The following is a 26,380-nucleotide window of genomic DNA, read 5'->3' as shown; positions in this document are numbered from 1 at the left end:
AGAGCTAAAATCACATTATGTTTTTGACTCTTTGTATAGGCTAAATTAAATGCACTCTAAGATTAGTATAAAGTTGAGCAATCCGTGTTCAAGAAACCTTAATTATAAATTTATTGTAAACTCCTTCCGATGGTTTTCGAAGTCCTTTTTACATAATTAACTCATATACACGATTATATTAATATATTATATTATATTAATTATATTGTAAGATACAAGATTGGTACCTAAGTGAATACACCATGTTATTTCCGAATTCCAAGATGCTTATTCTAAAGATATTATAAGCAAAATGTATGCAACGAGACCTAATTCTACGGGTTGTACGGCCATTGTCATGGCTATCATTTAAGTTTTCCGATTCTGTCGCGTCGAACAATATTGCTAACGCAACTAAAATCTTGAAATTTTTCGGTCTCGCTTTGGAGATTCGTCTACATTTTGCCACAAAATGTTAAACCAAAACTGACAGGGCCAGTAATACATCCGCAAGTGAAAGAAGGGGGCTTTAATAAATAAATAATTTTCTAAGGAAATAATTAAACTTTTTTCAATGAGGAAATAATTAAGTTATTTCAAGGAAAACAAACGAACAAAGGCACTTTCACATTTATAACATTATTATTATATACACATAGGATACTTTAATATATTCATGAGAATATGATTATGATAATAATAAAATACTTGCTATTTAATGCAAGTATTACGAATAGAAAACAATCGTGACAATCTCAGTGTTTTTGCTTAGTTTTAATGTTGAATGATAGTAACCAAAACAGTGTACCCCCAAACAATACTTCACAGTTTGGAGGGAAGCACCCTCACTCCCCCACGAATACGTCACTGGGGATTGAGTAACGCGGATATCATACACAGTTAATTATGCCAACTTTTTTACGGTACGTTAGTAGCTATAGTTAAGTTTACGAGCTAAGGGCCACTTTCGTTTATGGCCAAAGACAATATAACCAGGTTTATAGTTATCGCTTCATAAAATGGAAGTCATGTTATACTATCGTTAGCTATTTCAAGACGTTCATTTACGAGTAAAATTACATTTTCACTTATTCGAAGAATTCCATTTCGAATTCCAACTGAAATGAATTATTCATAGTTTCCATAAGGAATCGAAGACGAATAAAAACTGTTTACGTGCTTGCTCGTCAGTCATGTCGCTTTGGTGAAAATAAACCGTGGTAAAATGTACCACAAATGTACCAATCTTCTATAATTTTTGTACTACAGATACTGAAAGATCAAAAACACCGTATATGTGTTAGAAAACCAAAATTCAATCTTTAATACATGTCACTGAAACGAATGTTTCTAACGATACTTTATGCACACTGTATTGAGAGAAAGTAAAATAAGGCGCCCCGACGGCGAAGTGTAAAAGAGAAAGTACTGCATGTGCTCCCTTTGTGCATGTGCACAATGAAATTATTACATCTACAAGAAACGAGTTTAAGTAACACTATATTTCACCTACTAATGTTTTTATTGTAAATTGAAATATTTGAACTGCAGCCTATAACATTTGTGTTAAGTTAAAAACATACACTTCTCTCGCTTTTACTTTGACAAAAGAAATGTTAGTGTTAAATTACACAAATTAAATTATTTTTCTTGGAAGAACTTGAATTTCTTTGTTTGAAGTTTGTTTTTGATGATTGAAGGATTTTGAAGGAAATTTTCCCGGTCATTTGCCATCGTTCAGTGATACAATACAATCAGTAACTCTACGTTTCAAGATCTGCGTCTGATATATTCCTCAGGTAAATGACTAAACTAATGCACGACTACAATCTAGATTAAGTAAATTTTGTTTACTACAGCGCTGTGACACGCATAAGTCAGGAACCACAACAGCCATGTTGTGTCTCTATTCCATACCCTCTACTACTCTAAAATATCACTAAATCACTGTTCTATTTGGTTGGGCGGTGAGTGCAATCCTATTGTGACCAGTAGTTCAGTTTTAATAATTAGTGTTTAATTTTTATTAAGTCATTTACTTTGAAGAAGACATCAGGTTATAGATCTCGAAACACAGCGTTACTGATTGTATTGTATCAGTGAAATATGGTAAACTTAAGTTTATCTTTTATTACATAGGTTAATTTTGTTTGAGCACTAGCACATTGATAGTTTATTTTAACATATTGTATTAAATGAGATGAACCTACTATTAAAAGAAGTCAAATAAAACTGTCAACATTTCTTATGTGCCCGCCACTCTTTAATTGTTTTCAACAGAGCTATTTAACCCTAAAACAGTTTCGTGCATTAATGACCAACGATCAGTTTTACTACGTTGTCACTGAAGCTATCACAAATCTTATCGGTATAAAGATAACGAATTTCTTGCATTAATGAACACCGATCAGTTTTACTACGTTATCACTGAAGCTATCATAAGTCTTATCGTTATAAAGATAACGAACTTGGAACTGTTCAACCGGCTTGGAACCCCAGCTACTTTCTATTGAATACATCTTTTCGAATGAAATCATAATAATTGATAGCTCTGTCAGACATTTCTGATCAGACACTTTAGAACTTTATCCTGGCACAATCTCGAGGGATGTTTTTCGCTCGTCACCAGACCGCATCGATTTCCAGAGGAGGCATTAGTGTAACATCTAAATCTACTTAAATAGTAATGAAGACCAAGGAAACAATCTTTACCACGGTTTAAATAAGATTAGAGTGTATTTTTAGTTGATCCTAATGCCTGCTTATGACTATTACTGCTGGCTGCGATAAAATTGCCTCGCACTGATGGCGAAGAACGAAAACATCTTTCGTTGTACCGATCACATTTTAGAGGATCGGTCGCAAATGCCGGAATAAACCCTGTTTATACCGTTTAGGGTCGATAGGAATAGTTTCCGAGTACGTAAATCTACTACTATTCCTGAATAAGTTAAATGGTACTCAATGGTATAGTTGTTATATCATCAAACCTTTATGAGCTTATAGTAAAAATAATTTATCAGAATTTATAGTATAATACTTCCATAGGTTTTTATTATATTTGGTGAACAGATTTTTAATTATTATGGATGGAGTAATTTTAATACATGAATGCAATTAACAACATTCTGACAAATTTAGTGCTTTATATATATATATATATATATATATATATATATATATATGAATATGAATTAAATGACAAACATACCCCCATTTATATGAAAGACATTAATGGCCAATTGGTTTAATTAATATAGAAACCAATTGACAAACCTTAAACATTCTTATAATCCTTTATTGAAACTTAAAGAGCTGTATATAAGGATGCGGCTGTATATATATTAGGATGCATCACAAAATTCAGATACTCGTTAAGTAACAGCAACTCGTTAATTGGTTAACTTGACGGACACAATTAGCTATAACTCACGTTGTTCTAAAATTGATCTTTTGCGCAGTGATGGAGTTAAAACTAAATTATTAAATTAGTACAAAAGCTACAAATCTATAGCTTTTGTACTAATCTGATAGACTACTCCTCAAAATGTACCAATGCAATGGTTACTTAACAACGAATAGTTTACAATTTTGCCTACTTTAAATCAAAGTAGTATGATTTCCATTAATGTAACCAGAACGAATTTTATTACAACGTTAGATTGGATCTACTAAGAGAGGGAGGGAGAGTGTGTGGTGTGTGGGCTCTACGAGAGCTGAGGTCAATGTCATTGTCATCGTCATCATCATTGTCATCACAAGGTTATAGTTTCCCGCTCGTCAAGGTCATCCAATCAGCCATCCGGCTTACAGCAGGTTCGTTCACTTGGCGTAGACCCTCATGGATCTGAGATTTCACCGAAACATCAAAGTTTGCATTTCCATTATAATGTTTCTAACGATTAAATGTGCAACACAGAATGCACAATATACGGTTTATTCTAATGATACTAGCATGTATTTACAAAAACGAGAGGATATCCAAACTAGACACAATGGGTTTGTTAATAAATAATTCATTTACAAAGCTACTTAACATGAATTTATTTAATTGGTTAGCAGCAACGAACACAAACGTGGTGGTAAGAAAATAGTCCCAACTGAATAATATAAGACTATACACAATCTTAGCAAGTTTTTAGTTACACTTTACAGTTACAGGTGTTATTAAAACGCGTATTTCTAATTCTACTTAGCCAATCAAAAGGTAATTATTATTTATCATTTGCTCAGCATCGATGAAAGATTGTAAGAAAAGACTTCAACAGCGTCATTGTATGTACAAGCTTAGCAAGTTTTAAATTAAACCTTAGCATAATTTTAGGTCAACTTTCAATATTTCATTAGCTCAGATCCAAGTCATAATTTATTTAAAAGTTAAAAGATTTCAATTACATGATGAATTTGTGACTAATAAAGTCAAAAACACTTCTACTTTGCGCCTGGTATTAAATTACTCAAAATTCATGGTACCTAAATTATCATTCTTCGTGGAATAATAAAACATTTACTTTTTTCCTATTCTCCGGAACGTTATTTTAAAAGGTTGACTTTAAAATTGTATTTTCTGACGGAAGTCACCAGGTTTTAATACAAGAGACACTTTTATTCTTGAAATAAATTAAATGAATTAAAAAATGTATGTTGTTTTAAAACTTTAAACAATTGACATTCTATCATTCTCAGCATTATTTTGGTTCAGCTGTTAGTTTATTATGTACTAGCCGCTCTGAAAACATTTCTTTTTGGTATCAACCTTTTCAATAGACTTTGCTGAAGCATCATAACTAGTTGACACAAAACAATTAAATATGTTTATTGAACGAAACGTCACTTAATTTGCAATGGTGAACTTAAAAGAGTTACTTTTTAGCTAAATGTTTTTAAATTTTTGACTGGCAGAACGTCACGGGAAGGGGGCCCCCCTCCTCTCCCAATTAATTATCTCCCCCCTAACGCGAATAATCCTTCCCAGGGTTTTAGCTCATGGTACTTTACAGTTGGTAACGTTGTGGCCTATCGATGAATATTCTATGTGATCTTTTCAATTAATATGAATTGTAATAGTATTTCTTGAAATGTCGAACTCATATAAAAACAGGTAAACTATGAACCTTATTAAAGAACCGTTAACCTTTAGTTTTCTTCTGTCAACGTTTCTTGACCAGTGCCCACTTTAAGATATTTTTCAGTCATATTGATAGCCTCTCTTTGATGTGCAGAAATACAAAAACACTCACAATCGCGTAGTAAAGTTAAATATAACCTGTTTTTTTCACATTTTAGCACAAATCCGTTTTGATGTACCTATAGAGCAGACGTACAACGTTAGTAGCTTTGTTAACGCCCAACCAACAAGAGATAAAAACGAAAAAAGTGTCCATACCACTCTTTCGTATTAAATGTTATACATTTTGCACTTATGAGCTTTTGTACAAAATAAACATATATTTTTAATTAACGCTTTTTTTAACCTCACTTGTCAAAATACGACAACTTAAACCTTAATATCGTTTCCAAATCGAAATAACCGTTTTCCTAACACTACTTAGCATCCTGTCTGTCCATAAACAAACCATATTTGTAATCATGTGCACACAGAATGTCTTTATAAAATACATCTATTCTAGACGCGTGGGTATCATTTTAAAGACCCTTTCTTTCCAAACCAACTACGGTTAAATTAAGAATTTCCTTGGAAAAATCATGCCTTTGTCCAATAGAACCGTAGTTGGTTTCTTGGATAATTTAAAAACCAAATAAATTAATCTTGAACGTTATTTAATATGGAATGAACTTTTCATTGTTAAATTGATATAAATAAACTAATATTCATGAATAAAATGTACATGTTTTATTTCCCAACCCCTAAATTACCACTTAGAAGCATGGGATAATTCCTAGCATCATTCAGCAAAGTGCATTATAATTGCTGTGGGAAAACCCCGTGACGGTTACGCTGTGGTTACAAGTCACATGGTTATAGTTACAATTGCCACAATTATCAAGTACTCATCAATAACTGCAGCCAAGAAATATGGCAGTAGCTAGCGCAATGCAAATAAACTGTGTCGGCCTGCAGTAAGGTATAATGACGGCGGTGTGTGCAAAATTACAATAAAGGCGATCGATTAGGTGTCGGTCATTGTGTGCGTGTGCATCGATGCATGCAAGTTACAAAGTAAGGAGCGAGCGATTCTTTCGATAAGTTCGATACTTCATTTTACACAATGCGATTATCAACGGTCATTGTAATGATCCTCTGACTTGCAATTCGCCGTTGGGCGAAAAACTGGCCGCCATTAACTCAAGCAATGAGAGTGCATTTTCGTTTTACTTAACGAGTTTTAAGCAAATCGTTTAAAAGCGGATCATAGAAAGAAATACGGTCACAGTTGCAATTGAGTGTACAACTGAGAGAATTATCATTGTTTTGCTATAGAACTGTATTCCTGTACGTGCATTCTGTAGCAAAACGTAATAACCTATACAATTACAATTACTTCATCGTAATCGACAAATTAATTCGTTAAAAATGTTCTTTATTTATACAAAATCCTTACTATACGAATATGTTGTATGTTTTATGAGGAAGAATTACGATAAAAACAACAAATAGTAAAAGCAATCTTTGAATACTCTCTTATTATATAATTCTATAATTTATATTTGCATTTTTAGATAAAAAGTAGGCCTAATGTTTAAAGTTCTGAGGTGTTTCTATTAGGATTATACCCAGAAATAACATATATTCCATTGAGTACAATACGCAATAAATATTAATTCTAATTTTTTTATATTAAAAATTCTTAATGGGCCTAATTGTAATTATGTTTAAGTCCGGCATAAACTAAACTTATAATGATCTAATGAGTGCTAATGATCTAGGCTACTGTACTATAAACTTTAAAGTACTTCTAAATAGTTAAGTAATTCAGCGTATTGTTTTCAAAACATTATCAGAGTATAAAATAATTTTAAAATGTGTTAACATATCAAATGTGACAGTGACGCGCGACTATAACGCGCTATATCATAGAATGACGGAAGGAGTCTCCTACCTCTACTTTCCCCACTTTCTCCGAGCCACTTATCTAGACAGAGCGCAGTGCACAGTTGGGTCACCATAGGGTCCGGAGTACTCACCGACTCTGCGGGGATCTGGGGGACGCTCATGCCTACAGAGAGAGGTCGACGTGCCGCCACTGGCTGACCTACACTGGTCTCAGTTCGGTGGTCCGTGAGGCGCGGCTCCGCTAAGCTCGATTCCGTGGTCTCTGGCCCGCGACTCCCCGACTACTGACTGAAAGCGCGGGAGGTGACGGTGCAGCTGCAGCGGCGATCCTGAGCTACGACGGCCTGGGTGCATGCACCGCTTTCCCACTAGGTGTTTCTAGTTGAGATGTGCCTCAAGCCACAACACCGCCTAGGTGCCGTGCTCCGAGGGGACATAAGTGATTTCGAGGACGCTAAAATAAAAAACAAACATTAGTAACCTTAAATAATTAGGCTAAAAAATGTAATTTAATTCGCGACCCTAGGTTACAAACAACAAGGCATGGAAAATTAAAAAAAAGATTTTTTAAATAACAGACTATATTTTTTATTATTGATCGCAAATACACAACTTGCGAATTCACGCATACTTGTACAGTTACATTTGTGATGTATTCTATGTAAAGAGTAAAACATGTTCACCATAGGACCATTATTATTGTCACTGCGCTCTGCTACCGTGCCCTTAATACTTTTTATCGTAAAATTACAAGTATTTAAAGTAGGAAAATTAGGTAATTTCGTTATCTGGCCCATAAAAAACGGCTAAAATTATAAATGTGAGCCTTTTACTGTATGTCCATGACTTATACCTTCAAACAGTGACACGTTTCATTTATTTATAAAGATATAATTTGCTTACGAATATATATTAAAATTTAATACTTTTCTGAAAGTATATTTCATTAAAACATTATTTCTTTCAGTCGTTAATAAATGAAAATAGGTTACTCCATGAAGCTATAATTCATGTAGGCCCTACGTACTGTACAAATGTCACAAACATTTTTTCAACTTTTTTTGTATTTAGGGAAGTTATTTTAAAAAGCTATGGATTTTATATAAACAATCATTACCCAAACCCAAAATCCATTCCGACACCTTTTCTATTCAATAGCAAGCTAGATCATGTGATATTCTAAAATCGGTAGAAGGATTTGCATTCATTGATTCGCGGATTTTCCAATGATCGTAGCTTCGTGAACACTTTTTCGAGTGTTTTGTATTAATTGAGACTTCTAAAACTATTATATTTCTTATTGAAAATAATAAAAACAATTGTCTAAATGAGTGGAGTCTCCAAACAGACAACAGGAAATATCCCTCGTTTCAAGGACGTAGCTAGCGAGGGGGTCTAAGGGGTCCGGACCCCCCATTTTCAATTTTTCAATTACTTTTTTAACTAAGGATTATTATTATTTAAATAATTCATTATTACTGACATGTACTGCTGAAATATCGTTCTCAACAAAGAAACAGATCAAGAATTTTTTAAGGAACAAAATAGGTCCTTACTCTATGTCTACTACGGGAAATATCCCTTGTCTGGCCTCCCCCCCTCAAATTTTTTTCTTGGCTACGTATATTATGTATACAATATCATCACAGTTATGCGTGTGAATACGATAGCTATCGTACTCCTTACCTGATTGTAAAATTTGCTAAAAAATTTACTGTCACAAGCAAATAGGTTGGTGTCCGTCTATCTGTTTGATAACTCAATAAAAACATCCTAAAGACTTGAAACTTTTTGTTTTGGGGTTAAATTGTCTAACAGTCCGTCCAACCGTCTACCTGACTGCTTACCTATTTATGCAATAAATCTTGATAGAAAGGTCTTAGCGACTTTGAAACGTGGTTGATAGATTTCTCTTGGCTCAAAGCAGAGTCCTATTTATTTTATGGGAAAACACTCAGAAATATTATATTCCTACTATATAAATATGCACTTTTATACTTGTTCAGAGTAACATTGTCAATCTCTCTCAAACATTTTAAGAAAAGTAAGTTTATAGCTGTAAACGATTAAACATTTCTTAAGTGGTAAATTTTGTATTGATCACTACTTCTAAGACTGAGCGTCAGTGAATATTCTAACTAATAACAATAAGTACGTACTTTCGTCAACCGTTCAAACTGTAGTCATACACTACTATAGTTTCGACTTTGAATAACTCATCTTCTGGTGGCGGTATCAATAAATATTAAAAGCGAGGGTTGTCCATTTGGAGTCGTCATAGTTTATAATTTACGATCACAGCACAACACACAACTAAATAAACAGTACGAGAAACACAACATTTGATAGGCATATCACACACGAATATTAAACACGATAGAACAACACGGCCGGCAGAAAACAGGACAACTGACACTAGGTGCATAGATTCCAGTTCCCGGTGCATCGACGTTATCAGCTGATCAGTCGGTTGGCGAGACACTGTTGCGACGTTATCAGCTGATCATTCGGTTGGCGAGACACTGTGCGACGTTATCAGCTCATTGGTCGGTTGACGAGACGCTGTCGCGACGTTATCAGCTGATCGGTCAGTTGGCGAGACGATATTGTGATAAAGTAATGTGTTGAACAAATAATGGGAGCTGAATTGTAGCTTCTCATTTAACATGACTTCAGCTACTTATATATAAATTTCATATTCTTTAAGCGTGTTTAATTTGCTGCCTTTGCGGCATTAATATAAAACTTCTATATTTCACGAATTCCTTTTATTGTGTGGTTCTCATCCATCAAATGTTGAGCGTACGATGAAGTCTGCTTTTTTATTTAGGTTTTGGGCAGTGCTCTTTAAATCTTAGGCTAAACTATCTACCTGTCCGTCAGATGTAAAAACTGTAGTAATCGGAACAAGTCAGTTTATAAACGCCGGTCTGAACTTTTTGTCCAAGTTTTACGACTTACGTCTGAATTTTATGTTCCTTGTGTGGTTTGTTGCCTTAAAGACTAGGTCTCAACGCATAAGTACTTCTTATCAAGCTCTTCAATTTCCGTATTATTACCGATTAATATTTCGTTCTTCTTTTTCTTTACTATTTTGTCCACCATGGTGGACATCTCCATTATACTATGTGAACTGTATAACGGAGGTGAAACCAAGAAATATTCTTACATTGGTTACATAGGAATCCAAGATAGTGACGAGAAAATAGTGGAATATATAAATCTGTAAACAACGGATGAGATTTTAACATATGACATCTTTATTCATAGTGTAAAATTGAAAAATAAAGTGAGGTAAATGTTGAATGTCGGCGACAAGACGTTCATCCGTAGACTTTAAAATTGAATGATTGGATTAATTATATGACGGTTTATGTCCTACAATGGAATTTGACTGGGTGTTATTGAGACCTACCACTCTGGAGGCTGACAAAATTTCCCTGTTGTCTGCCGGAGGGATATACAAATTTCTTTTCAACATTAAATTGCCTGTCTGTGTGTCCAATCACATGCAGACTAATCAGCGGCGCTTGTAGTAAACCAAGCTCTCTGCAGACAACAGTTTCTTTACTCAAACATTATTCAAATGCTGGTTCAAATTCCAGTAATCGCAGGATTGAGTACAGTAAACGACTTTCTGATGATGACGAAACACGACTACGACATCTAAATGGCCTTATTAAAACACTGGCAGTATATACAGGGTGTACATAAAGTCCAGCACAGGTATAATATTTTCTGAACGATAACAGATAAATCAACAAGATTTGGTACATCAACACTACACCTAAAAATCTACTTTTTGAAGGAACTATCAGTTTTCTGTAATATCATGGGGACGTCCCGCAAGGAGTCAGAAGGAAATCTTAAATAGGAGCATAGGTCAATATGCACATCATTTTAAAGGGCTTATCTAGCAGAGTTTAATGCCGCAAACCGCACTCAAAAAGATTGATCCAGTACAAAATGGCGGCTGTTCAAAGGTTTTATTTAAAAAAGATGTTTACCTACCAAATGTTTTCAGAGTAAATGTTCAAATTGTTCACCTCCGGTTATTTCACAGTTGGAAAGACGCACATAAAAACTAATAACAGAATTTTGCAGGGTAACTTGAGGAATCGTCTGACATTCTTGAAGTATTCTTTGTCTCAGTTCATTCAAACTTTGAGGCTTTGTTTTGCAGTCGTTGTCCTTAAGGTAACCACAAACAAAATAGTCTAATGGAGACAGATCTGGTGAACGCGCTGGCCATTCTACAGTCCCCCCCTTCCGATCCACCGTTGCCAAAAAACAGTGATTAAATAGGCTCTTACGTCGATGCCGTAGTATGGGAATGGTCCGTCCTGTTGAAACCAGATATTCTGGAAATGCTCTCCAAACATGTTTCGAAGTGCTGGTGTAATTTCATTTTCCAGCAAACGTTGGTATGATATGATATTGCATTTAAATTTACTTCAATAAAGAAAGGACCTACCAACTGGGTACCTATCACACCAAGCCAGACATTCACCTTTAGTGGATACTGCGTATGTGCCTCCCGCATCCAGTGAGGATTTTTGCTACTTCAATAACGGCAATTGTGCCTGTTTACGCATCCATTCAGTATAAATGAACACTCGTCTGAAAACACAATATTGTTTAAATCAATTTCGTTGCGATCTATTTTGCCATCATAGTTTCACAAAATTCTATACGTCGATCGAAATCATCTTCGTAGAGTTCGTGCACCAAATGAACTTTACAAGGCTTAAAATTAGACCCTTTCAGAATCTTTTTAACAGACGTAACAGAGATGTCATGAGTTTGTGCTGCTGAGCGTAGGGACTCTTGCGGGTTCTCAATAAATGACTTCAATACATCTAAAGAGTTGTCTTTGGTTGTCGCAGTAGCGGGCCTTCCTAACCTACCTGTATGACGATCGGAAACACTTCCTGTTTCCATAAAGCGTTGAAAAGTTCTCCCTACGGTTGTTCTAGAAATTGGCTGAAATTAGTCATTACATAAATGGCATGCTTCATCGTGTGATCGTCTGTTGTTTCCCCAACCAACCATCATAAGAAGTGTTATACGTTCACGTTCGTCAAGCAACTTGTAGTTGAAGAACTACAAGCAATTCGACAAACTCTTTTGTACTTAAGCGCACTGATAGAAAGGTTGGACAGCAGTACTAAAACAAGAAAACTAGAATAGCCTATTATGAATAGATTGGCTAATAGGAAATTCCAAACTGCGACCCAAAGATAAGACCTTTCTAATTGTTACTGTTATCAGGTTTTCCCCGTTATCAATATATTAGGACCAAATTTGTAACCCTTGAGGTTAACTAACGTCATAATTCACTTCTGTACAACTGACAAGGATAATGTAGTATATAGCTGCAATATTCATTTGGTTGCAGTTTTGCTTTACTGGGGTTATGGCTACTAATAAAATGTAACCAAGTAAAACCTTTGAACAGCCGCCATTTTGTACTGGATCAATCTTTTTGAGTGCGGTTTACGGCATTAAACTCTGCTAGTTAAGCCCTTTAAAATGATGTGCATATTGATCTATGCTCCTATTTAAGATTTCCTTCTGACTCCTTGCGGGACGTCCCCATGATATTACAGAAAACTGATAGTTCCTTGAAAAAGTAGATTTTTAGGTGTAGTGTTGATGTACCAAATATTTTTGATTTATCTGTTATCGTTCAGAAAATATTATATCTGTGCAGGACTTTATGTACACCCTGTATATCAGTAAGATCAGAGACAATAGAACTCCTAACCAATCCGCCAACTGCCATTGTTACAGAATCACTGCAATTAAGTAATTTATAACATGTGACGTCAGACATTGTTTACACTGCTCGAGCTATTTTTAGGCCAATGTTCTTGACTCGGGCTGCTGATAACGATAATCACCACGATATCATCTAAGTACCACAAAGCTGCCGCTCCTGCCAGCCTGGTTCAAATCTAGGGCGGATCCAGTTCTCATTTTCGGAGAGGCCACCCGAGTTTTACTATCTCCTTTCTTTGTTTCAAGTTTGTTTTTGACGGAAGGATTGTGAAGGAAACAGGATTTTCCCGGACATTTGCCATCGTTTAGTGATACACAAATTGTATTGAGAGAAAGTAAAATAAGGCGACGGCGAAGTGTATAAGAGAAAGTAGTGCATATCCACAATGATATTATAATATGTAGGCTACATGATACGGGTTTAAGTAGTACTGACATTCCACTACTAAAGTTTTTATAGTAGCCTAAATTTAAATATATAAATATGTAACTGATAAAACCGGTATTAATTAAAACATACACTGTTCTCTCTTTTGGTTTAAAAAAAGAAATGTTAGAATAAAAAAGCACAAACTAAATTATTTTTCTTTGAAGAACTTGAATTTCTTCTCATATATTAAGTAATTACGATTTCTTAGTTTGAAGTTTGAATTTAGTTTTTGACGAACAAAGGATTGTGAAGGAAACAGGATTTTTTCCGGACATTTGCCATCGTTCAGTGAAACAAAAAATCAGTAACACTACGTTTCGAGATCTTCAATCTGATCTCTTCTTCAGGTAAATAACTAACCTAACACATAATTACAAACTAGGTTAAAATAAACAAATCATACCAGAGCGTTGTGACACGCGTTAAGTCAGGAGCCACAACTACCATGTTGTGTGTCAACTTCACTAACTCTAAAACATGTACTTAATAAAAAAAAAAACGTAAACACAACACTAATTATACACTAACCTGTATTCTGTAGTTTAGTTTTAATAATACCAACAACGCTCTGGTATGATTTGTTTATTTTAACCTACTGTGTAATTAAGTGTTAGGATAGTTATTTACTATCTCATTATCAATGTTGTATCAGGCAATTTTGTATTTCAATACAAGAAAAATGAAAATGGTTGAAAAGAAATTGTACTCATACTCAAAATTTAGTTCGTAAAGTTAAGTTAACTTCATTTTTATGGTTACATTAAGTAACCAAGAGTAATTAAGTTTTTTTTAATAGAAACGTCTTTTTTCAAAATCTCGGAGGGGGCCGCGGTCGAGGTCCCCATTAATCCTCCTATGTGTCCGCCACTGTTTCGATTTCCGAGCACTTATCTGAGCACACTGGCAGATAATCTTAGCCAAATTTGAATTAACATAAATTGTTCTGAGCTAGAACTATAGATAGAAAAAAAAAGTTTACCCTCTGGCAAATGTTGAAGAAACTAAATTTGGCATCCTCTTAGACTTCAAAAATGCATAATAGGATAAAGAGTCAAAATATTAGTTTCGAAATTTAAGGAGGGGTTTGGGAGATTAGATGATTTCTTTCCACGTAATTTTTGGTAGAAACAGATTGCACGATGACAATTTCCGGTAATTTTGCATTTCTTTAATTTTTGTTCTTAAAGATTCAAAAAATATAACCATGGAATATAAGTGTTTATTTCAAGGACCAAATTAGAGATTTTAGCTAAATTAATCTGACCGACTACCGTTCGTCAACGAATATATGGTCACCATGGTCATTTGACATTTAATTATATCACTCACTATTAATATATACACGTTTGCATTATAGTCTGTCTAGTATTTTTACTGCCATTGTTTACCAAGTGTAATTTTTACATTTCATCGCCCACCGAATTCCATCTCATTATGAAGGTCTTTGAAATGAACAATGTCGTTAACCAGAGGTATCTATCTCTCAAAATAGCGGTCTGACAAAGTTTTAATGAAAACACTACACTAGCAATCAATAGTTTTGTTAAGTGTGTAAATCATTAAAAACGGTAACACCAATTATAAATTAAATTTAATTATTTTGTATTATTAAAAAAAGAGAGAGTAAAACGAGTTTTAACTCTGCCAGTATAGTTCAGTTTTCATTGACCAAAATAAGTACAATGCAGTCGTATGTACGATGGACAGGATCGAAGAAACATGCGAGGACTGTGAACCGAGGTTGTCCTACTAAGCGAGCAGAGGCGTCCCCTAATTATTTAAATATTTATTTCCATTCAGTTTCGTTTTCAAAGCCATATTTTTATTTTGTGTTCCAAGACAGCAACCGACTCGACTATTAGACAACGCCGTGTTGGGCAACTCTGTAGTGAAGTAAACAATAACAGTGCCGACTGGTTTATGGATTTGACTATTAACTTAACTATTAACAGACAGTTATAATCGTTATTACCGATGAGGTGGAAAATCCTCACGATATGGAGAAAGTTGTCTTAGCTGCAAATGGCCATTGGCGACCTTCAATTTGTGTGAGGGAAATTACAATTATGTAGTTTGTTGGCATTGTACAAGACATCAGTCACGTTTACACTGCTTCTATTTGTGTTTTAATACTGTCGCCAATTTGAAAAATTTGCCTTAATTTATCAAAGATTGCTACGGAACTCGTAGTAATCGGCTACTATTTCGGAATCAGTAACTCGTAGAGATCGGTTACCCTTTTGGGATCCGGACTCATAGAGATCGGTTAGGCTTTTGGAATCCGTGACCCGTAGATATCAGTTACCCTTTTGGGATCCGGACTCATAGAGATCGGTTAGGCTTTTGGAATCCGTGACCCGTAGATATCAGTTACCCTTTTGGGATCCGGACTCGTAGAGATCGGTTACCCTTTTGGGACCGTAACTCGTAGAGATCGGTTACCCTTTTGGGACCGTAACTCGTAGAGATCGGTTACCCTTATAGGACCCGTAACAAGTAGAGATCGGTTACCCTTTTAGGATCCGTAACAAGTAGAGATCGGTTACCCTTTTAGGATCCGTAACACGTAGAGATCGGTTACCCTTTTGGGACCGTAACTCGTAAAGATCGGTTACCCTTTTGGGACCGTAACTCGTAGAGATCGCCTACTATTTTGGAACCCGTTATTCCGTGATAGCCAAAAGGCGTTTTGCGACTGCATCCATGTAAACTTACCTTAAGTCAGGATGTGAATGAAAAACAATAACATTGCTTCTGTGTTGATTTGTTTCAAAAAGTTATATCATCAAACAAATATCACGATATTAACATGAATTAGTTATTTGATATAATATATTAAGTGAGGTTAACATAGATTAGCAACGTCTTGTACCACACATCTTGTGTTACAAGTCGTGACGTGAGTAAAGAAGTCAATGTAGAGATTCACAGATAACGAAACAGCTAATGCGCATGCTCGGTCGAAGTAATTACATTCCGTTAACCTGAGCTTTTCTTTCAGCTGTTTCCGATCATTCTGCGCTTTAAAAACATTCCGTTGTCCTCCTCCGTAGACTAGTTGATAGAGTCACGGCTCTCTAACTGAGAGATCACGGGTTCAAATCCCAGGGAGGTCCAATCATGTGAGGAATAATAGCTACAGTGACCAAAAACAGGCCAGCATAGCCTAAAGAGCTGAGGCTTAAAAGATAATAATAACACTAAAAAAACATTCCGTTTAGATCCTCGAATTTATGAATAGTACTGTATTTACTGGTTGGAATTATGCAATTTTGGAAGAAAGAAATTAACTATAACATATGTTGGTTAAAGAACTATTTAAGACAGAGAAAAGAAGAGAATTAAGAAAAGAAAATGAAGAACTAAAAAAGAAAATTAAAGAGCTATTTAAACTTATAAAACACAGTTTGGGAAGTTTCATTTCACTTTTATTGTTAAACAGAATCCCATAGAAATTCGTAATCTCAGAAATTATGCTATGTACAAGGGCGGTTTGATAAGTCAGTGACCTTTTGAATAAAACAACTTTGTTCGCCAAATAAACATTTTATTTTTTAATACAATGACCTTTTTGCTCGATATACTTAGTCCAGCGTTTTTCTAGTTTGTTATTCCCTTCAAGTAGGTAATAGGTTTTCTCAAGGCTCTCAAAATAGGTGTTTCTTTCAGTAATTACTTTTTTATTCGACCAAAATCTCCTACCGCCATTTCCTTAGGTTTGGAAACAATAAATAGTCGCAGGGGGCTAAATATGGAGAATATGCTGGATGGGGTAGCAGTTTGTAGCCCAATTCATGGATTTTTTGCCATCGTGACTAGACAAGTGTGCACACGTGCATTGTCTTGATGGAACAGCACTTATCTCTTCGCCAAATGCGGACATTTTTGCTTTAAATCAATGTCAAATCTGTCCAAAAACTCTGAATAATATTAGCCGGTGATCATTTTACCCTTCTCAAGGTAATCCATGTGAATGATACCCCGTGCATCCCAAAAAACTGTGGCCACGACCTTGTTGGCTGACAGACTCACCTTGGCCTTCTCTGGTCCTCATTCACCCCGAGCAACACACTGTATCGATTTTTCGTTTGTCCTTGGCGTGTTATTATGGATTTATGTTTCGTCTACAATTACAAAACGGCGCCAAAACTTGTCCATATTACGGCTGAACATCGCTAAACACCATTTGAAGTGGTCACACGGTTGCGCTTATGGTCGAGCGTGAGTAATCGCGACACCCAATTTTGCGGAGAGTTTTTCATGTTCATATTCATATTCGTGTAAAATATGATTTACCCATTCAGTTGAAATACCTACAGCATGAGTCAACTCACGCACTTTTATTCTCCTATCGGCCAATATCATTCCATGAATTTTATAGACGATTTCCGGTGTGATTACTTCTTTTGGGCGACCTGAACATTCTGTATCGACCACAACGGAACTCTGTAAACCACTTCTTAACCATCGATATTGAAGGTGCCAAGTCCCCGTAGTATTTACGAAGCCTTTCCTTAGTCTCAGTGATGGATTTTTACGTAAAAATGAATGCTTACTCAGCACACAAAATTCGCTTTTTTCGCTTTCGTGAACATTCACGAGGTTGTCTGCTTTGAACGGCTATCAAACACTAACTGCACGGCGCAGCTTGCTCAAAATTAGAAAGTTGTCCACTGATGGATTACAGCTGACTGCAGGTATTGTTGCATTTAAGGTCACTGCGGGGGAAATTCAAAAAGTCACTGTCCTCGTATAAGATCAATTTCTATGGATCAATGCTACAGAATGGAATTTGTACATGGTTAGTATACCATATAGCCTATATCATATACACGTACAGTAATATAGCATATACTAGAAATTACAGAAATTTGTTAAAATCAATTGTCTCTTGTTAATACCAAGAATATAACACTATGCAACATTGACAGTTTTGACGAATGGCATTTTATTAAGACATGATCAAACTCGAATTTTTAACTAAATTAAAGGTTTTCAGGAAATATAGAAGTGGTGTTTCAGATTCAATGTGCAGTCCAGTGTTAAAGGTTTGCGGTGTGAAGAAATATTTCGAAATTATAAATAATTTATAATGTTTGAGAAAGTGTTGTCTATAGTTTCTGAGGGATAAACCTCCTCAACGCTTGACATAGTAAAACTTGTCGAGTTTCCTGCAACTCCACTATTGAAACTTGTACATATGAGTTAAAACTACCTAAGTAAAAACTCCTAGTACTAGGATACCTAAGAAATAAGCTTGGTATTATAGTTTCGGCGAAACAAGAAATTGCATTTGAAATCACATTAGATACCAACCGAAAAGCCGATAACATATGTTACATACGATTCAGGTATACAGGTGGCTTAAGACCAGAAGCTAAATACTGTTTTAATTCCGTTACTTCCACGAATGGAGTAATATCCTGTATCTTAGATACGGTAAAAATGTAAAGTATCTCGGGTACGGATGAAAAAAACCTGACATCATGTGGGCTAGAACGGTACCAGCCTTGCAAACATGTACTGATGACCTTGAACACTTTCAAGGTCACTTGATGTTCCTCGTGTAACCAGTTCGTTCAGAATCGACGTTACCAGGAGGTGAGGTCGACGGGTAGAGCGGCCTTGCTGGAGCTGGAGCTGGGCTGATGCTTGTGATTAGACATGATAACCGGTCCAGCTGGAGTTTTGATACACTCCGAAAAAGCGAGTATGTTTATTGATTAATAAACTCTTCATCAGTCTGACCATAAATACGTGTTTCGTTACGCTGATGTGGTAGAGAATCTTAAGACTCATTGAGTGTTTTTGTGCATTAATATCACTTGCAATAATTGTGTGTTTTAAATCAATTTCAAAATAGAATATGCATCAATGCCAAACACAGAAAACCTTTAATGCTGTAAAACTATGTAGTATATATTCCTTATCCTTTTTTACGTCATCAAATGCCTCTGTAAAAATACTTTTTATATTTATGTTCCTTATCCTTGTTTACGGCATCAAATGCCTGTGTTAAAGTACTTATTATAATTATATTCCTTATCCTTTTTACGTCATCAAATGCTTCTGTAAAAGTACTTAGTATACTTATACTCATTATCCTTGTTTACGTCATCAAATGCCTCTGTAAAAGTATTTTATATACTTATACTCTTTATCCTTGCTAACGTTTTCAAATGACTCGTTGGCTCTGTATCAAACATTTGCACCTTTTATTTATTCAATCCGTATAAACGGCGGTAGCCTAATTTTGATTTCAATAACAAGTGATACATAAAAGGCACTTGCTTAAGAAGGATTCGAGCCCGGACCTTAAGACAGAAATCTATCGTTAGCCACGCTAGTTTTAGTTGTGGTTGAAACGCGAGGGTAGCCCATACAAAGAGTTAAATTATTGTACAATAACTTATCCAACTGTATGTCTCTTAGCTGGATACACTTAAAATAGACTGTTTCACACATAAATAATTGTTGTATCATCGACAGGCAACTCTTTTTTTTAAATGGACTTTGTTAAAGTCGCCTAGGTCAATTGTTGTATCGATATCAAGAAACACCAGCTTACGTGTTTATACAATACAAATTGGCTCTCGGCTTCTAAGCTATCGCTCCTCCGAAAAGGGAGATCCGGGTTCGAATACTTCTTAAGCAAGTGCCTTTTATTGAAATTGAAATTATATACATGAAGCTGACGCTAATTTGACATTCATTTACATGTATAACGGTTGGTGTTAAATGTGTCAAGCTGAGAAAAAAAATATGATTTGGGAAGAGTTATCGTTCATTTTTTTAACCCCTTTGATACCCTTCCATTACGTACGACCTTCACTAAAATAACACGGCTCACGATCGATTTATTTCTTAGACGAAAATCCTCTATGTATTTTTATATCGTCAAGAAATACCAGATTGCGTGCTCCTACGATGCAAATTTGGTCATTTTCTTCCGGGCTATAACCACGTCATTATATAGTTCTCACTTCGTTTGATTCAATTATTGTGGATTATGTGGATAAAAAATTTGCGTTGTTAGAATAAACTGCAACAAAAATTAACAGGTTCACTAGTTTAAAGATAAAGTATGAAAAGTACTCAATATTACATAACGTAATACCTTGTAATAAAACGCAAGTAAACCGTACCGTTGCTACACTGTATGCAAGCGGCGTCTTCAAGAGGGAGGCTATCCAGGTGCCCGGCCCCTCCCCCTCGAACCGACAGAACATAACGAAAGAGTTATCGAAAAGACGGAAGCACAGACAGACAGCCCTTTGACCTTTGGGCCTCAGAATCAATAGGGTTCTTTCGTGAAAAAGACGTATTTATATTGGACATCGATGTATTAAACTCTCAAATTACTATACTATTATTCAAACTGATAGAGATACATTCAAAGTCAAAGTCTTTATTGCAACAAAAAACAAGTCGGTAACTCATACAGTTGACGTCAAGTTTCTACAAGGCATTACACAACAAATAATAGTTAATACGTATGTCTTTACAGATAAATCTTCACTTAGAGTTAAAATAGAGTTCAAGTAATGAAATCAATTCTTCATATAAAATTAAAACTAACAATTAACAAATGGGAGCATAGATAAAGCGGAGTACAACAATTGAAGGTAGTCAATATTTGATGGACAAAACTAATTAAGACTTAAAATTCCATTTAAGGTAATGCACAATGATAATAAAAAGTAAAAACATACATTTAAAAGATCCTTTATATACACAGAATTTAAAATAGTTAATTAATATGTCAAATAAGGCAAGGTCATCAATTAATAAAAGTAAAAATTCCATTATATACAAAACATTCAAAATTGTTAAAACAGTAATATCACAGATAAGGCAAGGTCATCAATTAAAGCTAATGTCAATGGTTGAAAGATCTAAAAACTCATTTACACTGTAAAAAGGATTCCTCAGTAGCCAGCTGTACAATTTTGTTTTAAAACATTTAAAATCAATATCACAAGCATTTCTAGGAAGTTTGTTGAACATATTTAAGCCTACGTAAGAATAAGAGTGTTGTGTCTTGCTAAGCCTAACATGAGGTAAATCAAGTAAATCTCTGTATCTGGTGTTGTAGTTGTGAATGTCATTCCTAAACAAGGAAGAATCAATCCTCAACTTAACTGTAACTAGACAATGAAATATGTACAAATTAAAAACTGTGGGTATTTGTTCACTTATAAACAATGGTCTACAGTGAGCTATATAATTAGAGTAAGTAATTATTCTGATTGCTTTTTTTGGAGTAACAGAATGTTTTTTGTACTGGTACTACAACCCCAGAGCAGTATACCATAAGAGATTATACAATGAAAAAAGGGAAAATAGGCCATTCTTAAATATATTTTTGGGATACACTTTTTCAAATTACGCAAAAGATATATTACTCTAGAAAGCCTGCTACACACACCCTGAATGTGAGGAACCCATGAGAGTTTTGAATCAATGTTGATTCCTAATAGCTTGACATTATCGCTAAAGCCTATATCTTGTGAACCAAGTTCTAGAGAGCTAAGAGTGAAAAGAACAGATTGCGTTTTATTACCATTTAACAAAAGGCCATTACTATCAAACCAGTTTTCACATTCCTTAAGACTGTTGTCAATTTGGTTAAAAAGAGTACTTACATTAGAATTACTACAAAACAATGTTGTATCGTCAGCATACATAATTGACTTACATATAGAAATGTTTTTTGGGAGGTCGTTTATCATGACTAGAAAGAGAAAAGGGCCAAGGACCGAGCCCTGTGGTACTCCACTCTCTACCCCTGCCACCTCAGAAAGTTTGTTTCCAAAGCTAACTTGCTGAGTGCAATTTTTAAGGTAGCTACGAAATAAGTTAAGCTCGGCACCATCAACGCCATAATGTTCTAGCTTCATGAGAAGAATATCATGCGGAACACAATCGAAGGCCTTTGTCAGATCACACATGGTGGCGACCGTACCCGCGCGATTTTCAAATCCACCAAGGACGGCCTCCACCAGACCCCTGACCGCGTCCACTGTCGACAAGCCACCCCTGAAGCCAAATTGAGATTCTGAAAACAATCGGTTAGACTCAAAATAGTGACTAACCTGGTGTATCACCACTTTCTCAATAATTTTGGAGAAAACAGGCACCACAGAGATCGGTCGATAATTGGACGTATGTATGCATAATGGAACCAACCCACAATGATGTCTAACTGAGAAAAAGAGGTTAAAAGTTTAGCGTGGGTCCCCATTTCCAGTAAACAAAGAAATATATTCCAGATGTGTTTAATAAACATATTAAAGGCTTTATTAAGTTGTTAAATAAAATACCACAGCAAGAAATATAATATTGGTTGATATATTAAGGAAATTGTTGGTTGGTTCCCCTTATGCTTAAATTCAAATAATATGATTTGAGCTTTATAACACAAGGGAAACCAATTGATACAAATGTCCTGTTATTATCCTGCAATCTTGTTTAATCTAAATAATTAAAGGTTTAAAAATACACCTCATTTAAAAATAACTTTATTAAAAAATCTATTACTAATAAAATTACATAATATCTATTTGTATTTATTTTTTAGTGTGTGGAAAACGTTATAACAATCAGTTACATCGTTGATGAAAGTTGGATCTTTTCATCTCTCATACGTCATCACTAGTATTTATTTTTTATAGTAGAACAAATTAAAAAAACTAGAACATAATGCTATATTCACTTAATTGATATTTTCCTCAGCCTCTAGTTCAAAATCCAGATTCGCATTGAAACCATCAATATCATCTTGTACGTTGGTGTCAGAGGAAAATTGTTTGTAAAATTCCTTCGCATCTGATGGGATTAAACTCATGATTGACTTGAGATCTTTTAACTTAGGCAATGAAATCCCTTTTCCATTGGGCCATAGGAGTGGTAAATTTTCTGCTAATCGCAAGTAGCACGTATTAGCTCCTACCTTCTTCTTTTTCTTTATATCAATTTCTTGTTGCAGTCCACCTAGACTTGTCCTTACAAATATTGAGAAAGGTTTATCTTTAAAAGATTTCAATTTCTCTGAACTTAAGCCATCCAACTTTTTATTCCATCTACATCTTCTTTCCTGTTTGTTATTTTCTTTTCTAAATCTGATGTGCTAAAGAAGTCCCTCTTTTTCCATTCTTGTTACAATAAACTTGTTCTTTCTCCTACAATTCTCCATCACACTTATGTAATCTGAATCTGTGTACATTCTCTGTTGTGTCTTCAAGTGGCACTCGACATCCCCAAAACTCTGCGTCATTGGGAAGGTAAGAATGCCCTGGAATCATGTACCTTAAGACAATGTTTTCCAAGGTCGGGTGTAAGCTAAGGACATGTTTGAGGAGGAGAAACTATTTTTATGCTCCTGTTCTGCCCCCCACATGAATCGGACCACAAGGTCAATTCCTTAATCCCAGGACAATTTTCCAAAATATGCCTCTTCAAACAAGAGCCAACCTCTTGAGTACCTCGGCCAGCAGTATTCTCCAGCCAAACATTAAAATGACCTTTACCAGTTTTTCCCCGAATTGAATACCCAGATTATAAAGCATGATTTGTCGTTTATAGTAAATGACATTTGTCGGCAGACGAGGTAATGGTAGGGTTTTTTGAAGATCAAAAGACAGCGTTTGTTTTGATTCAACAGTTTTTGCCGTTAAGTAAGTCGTCCCTTGAACTGAGCTCTTACTTCTTCGACTAATTTCAGATGAGCCTCATGTTTTATTTTAATTTCATCTCTCTCTATATCACTGGTAGTTGAATTTTCCAGGGCATGTAGTGTGTCACAGGTACTGCAGGTGTCTTTCTGAAGTGGTTTCCGTTTTAGGTTAAAATCTGCATAAAATATTTGATTATATTTTGATTGGGACACAGGATGCTCTACTTCAGCCTTGTACAAACTGTACATACGTGGCAATGTCATATCAGGGGGTAACCAGCATGATTCTGTTGTCGTTCTACAGTAGTGGGACTTGTATGCTGGAATTCTTTTAATGTGGTTTCGGACTTCTTCAATCCGTTTGTCTTCAATCTTGTTACTGCCACCACATTTCCCCCTTTCATCTTTCACATTATCGTTTTTAAGCTTTTTAAGAGCTGTATTAATTCTTTTTGTGGACACTCTTAAGGTTTGTACGTACATATTCCTGCAAATAACAGTATTGTTAATTGTATATTTCCTTGTAAACTGTCTTTTAGATAGTTGTACTGTTGGTCTTTTTGTTTTTTCTTCCCTGTACTGATGCACAAATAAACATGTTTTTGGGCATTATAGTCCCCCAAATCATAAAATTTCTTAAAAGTGCTTTTCTCTTACTTCAAGTGACACTTTCTCATTTACACTTGCAAGCACAATGAAAATCCCTGAAGTTTTTAGGGTACACAACTTTTCCTGTTTGAGAAAATGTATTTTTTTTATTACTATTTTCCTTTTTTTTCTGATATCTCTAGATTGATGTGCATACTTTCTCTTCCTACCTTTCTTTGGTCTTCCTGAACTGTCAATTTCTTCAAAAATCAGAACCACTAGAAGAGCTATCATCTGTTATGCTAGGCGTTTCGTCTACTACTTCTGCTCTGTTGTTATCAATCTGGGGTTCAGCAATTACTTCGACTACTTGATCCCTCAATGTTCGGTTCTTCAGTATTTTAGTTCACCAACATTAATTAAATTATTTTTGATTTCCAGTAATTAGTGGGTCATCATCTTGCATACTCTGAAAAAAAAAAAACAGATTATTAGCTTCAGGGTCATAATAGGCAGTTTGCTAGTCTAATGGTTAGTGTCTTGGACTTAAGTTTAAGAGATCATGGATTTAATTACTTGGATGCTCAATCACATGCTGGGAGAATGAATGAGTTTTCTTTAAACACATTTCAGTAAAACTTGAGTAAAAATATTACTTGGGTATAAAGTATACTTTAATAAATATTCATTTTCAACCATTTATTTTAGACATAACATCTTTAAAATAAAAATCTTTAGTTGAGTTAGTAGTACAGCCGAACTGATTTTCTGGTTATGATTCTATTCATAAAATACAACATTGACAGTACCATAGCCTAAGAGCCGGAGCAAAAAGATATGTTACAAACGATCAATAATTTTAAGACCATTAAGAGATCTCTACCAGATAACTGGAAGATTTTTTACGGACCGGAAAAGAATTTATGTATGTTAAAAATTTGTATTCCTTTTTTCTTACCTCATGCTCTTCCATTTCCAGATGAGGAACAATATGAAAAGAGTTAAGATCATCTGGTGCATGGTTAGTTCCATTTTCTACCATCATTCTTCCAATATTATCTGTAATTTCAATAGCACCAGATAATTGAACACTATCACCATCATTCTAAATATTGAATCTGTTAGACTAGGTTCTTGTGATTTGCTGGTATCAAATGAAATATTTGGAAAGTCGTACACAATTTCCATTTTTGAAATATCCAGGTAGCTTTGTCTTATCCTAGAACAGAACATAAAGTTGTAAATTGAAGTAGTTCAGATTAAAAGAAGTATTTTGTCATTTTTGGCATAATTTCTAAATAAGATAGTCATGAACATGAATAGTAGCTTACCAATCCTAATTATAATAATATAACCTAACAGCTTTGCACGCTGACAATCGAAAAAATTAGCAAATAGGCGATATTTTGAAACCTTTTTATTTAGTATTTAATTTAGGCCTAGTATTGAACTAAAAAATCCAATACCAAACAAAAAGTTTGGTAACTATGCAGCAGTTGGTACTTGTGGAAAAATATATATTTTTAAAACATTTTTTTCCATGTAAAAATTACTTGCTGAACACGATTATAATGGTCTTTTTTGTCGGAAACGCTGTTAAATTCACTTAAATGCTACTTAAAGTACAGATTTCAATGATGTAATCTGCTGCCCTTGGAACATTTAACGACTTTTCCGACAAAAAAGACCGTCATATTCATGTTCAGCAAGTAATTTTACATGGAAATTAGTAAAAAATATTGATTTTTTCCACAAGTACCAACTGCTGCATATATACCAAAAGTTCATAAATAAAGGCTAGGCCAGTTTTTGGTACGTAATACTGGCAAGTAATGTGTAGAAAAATCTTTCTGCCATTAACAACCCACTACCCTAAACTTTTGCCAGTTTGTTAGCTATTGTTATAGGCTAG

The 26,380-nt window shown here is 34.9% G+C and overlaps 1 protein-coding gene across 2 annotated transcripts in view; it reads right to left on the bottom strand.

Annotated features, from left to right (window-relative positions):
- LOC124364615 (long-chain fatty acid transport protein 4) overlaps positions 1 to 9,391 on the bottom strand; it is a 71,590-nt gene extending 62,199 nt beyond the window's left edge. The window contains exons 1-2 of one of the 2 annotated variants that reach the window (XM_046820227.1): positions 9,154 to 9,391; positions 7,126 to 7,448 (exon numbers count right to left, since the gene is read on the bottom strand). In XM_046820227.1, the coding sequence (XP_046676183.1) occupies positions 7,126 to 7,155 (30 nt within the window). In that variant the 5' untranslated portion in view covers positions 7,156 to 7,448; positions 9,154 to 9,391. Of the gene's footprint in view, positions 1 to 7,040; positions 7,094 to 7,125; positions 7,449 to 9,153 lie in introns of those variants that run through there. The other variant, XM_046820228.1, reaches the window with a different exon arrangement.
- Positions 9,392 to 26,380: the final 16,989 nt, after the last annotated feature.

Source organism: Homalodisca vitripennis, chromosome 6 (genome assembly GCF_021130785.1).
Source record: "Homalodisca vitripennis isolate AUS2020 chromosome 6, UT_GWSS_2.1, whole genome shotgun sequence".
Taxonomy (NCBI): domain Eukaryota; kingdom Metazoa; phylum Arthropoda; class Insecta; order Hemiptera; family Cicadellidae; genus Homalodisca; species Homalodisca vitripennis.
The sequence above is the reverse complement of the archived record's forward strand: the minus strand, read 5'-3'. Positions and strand labels throughout refer to the sequence as shown.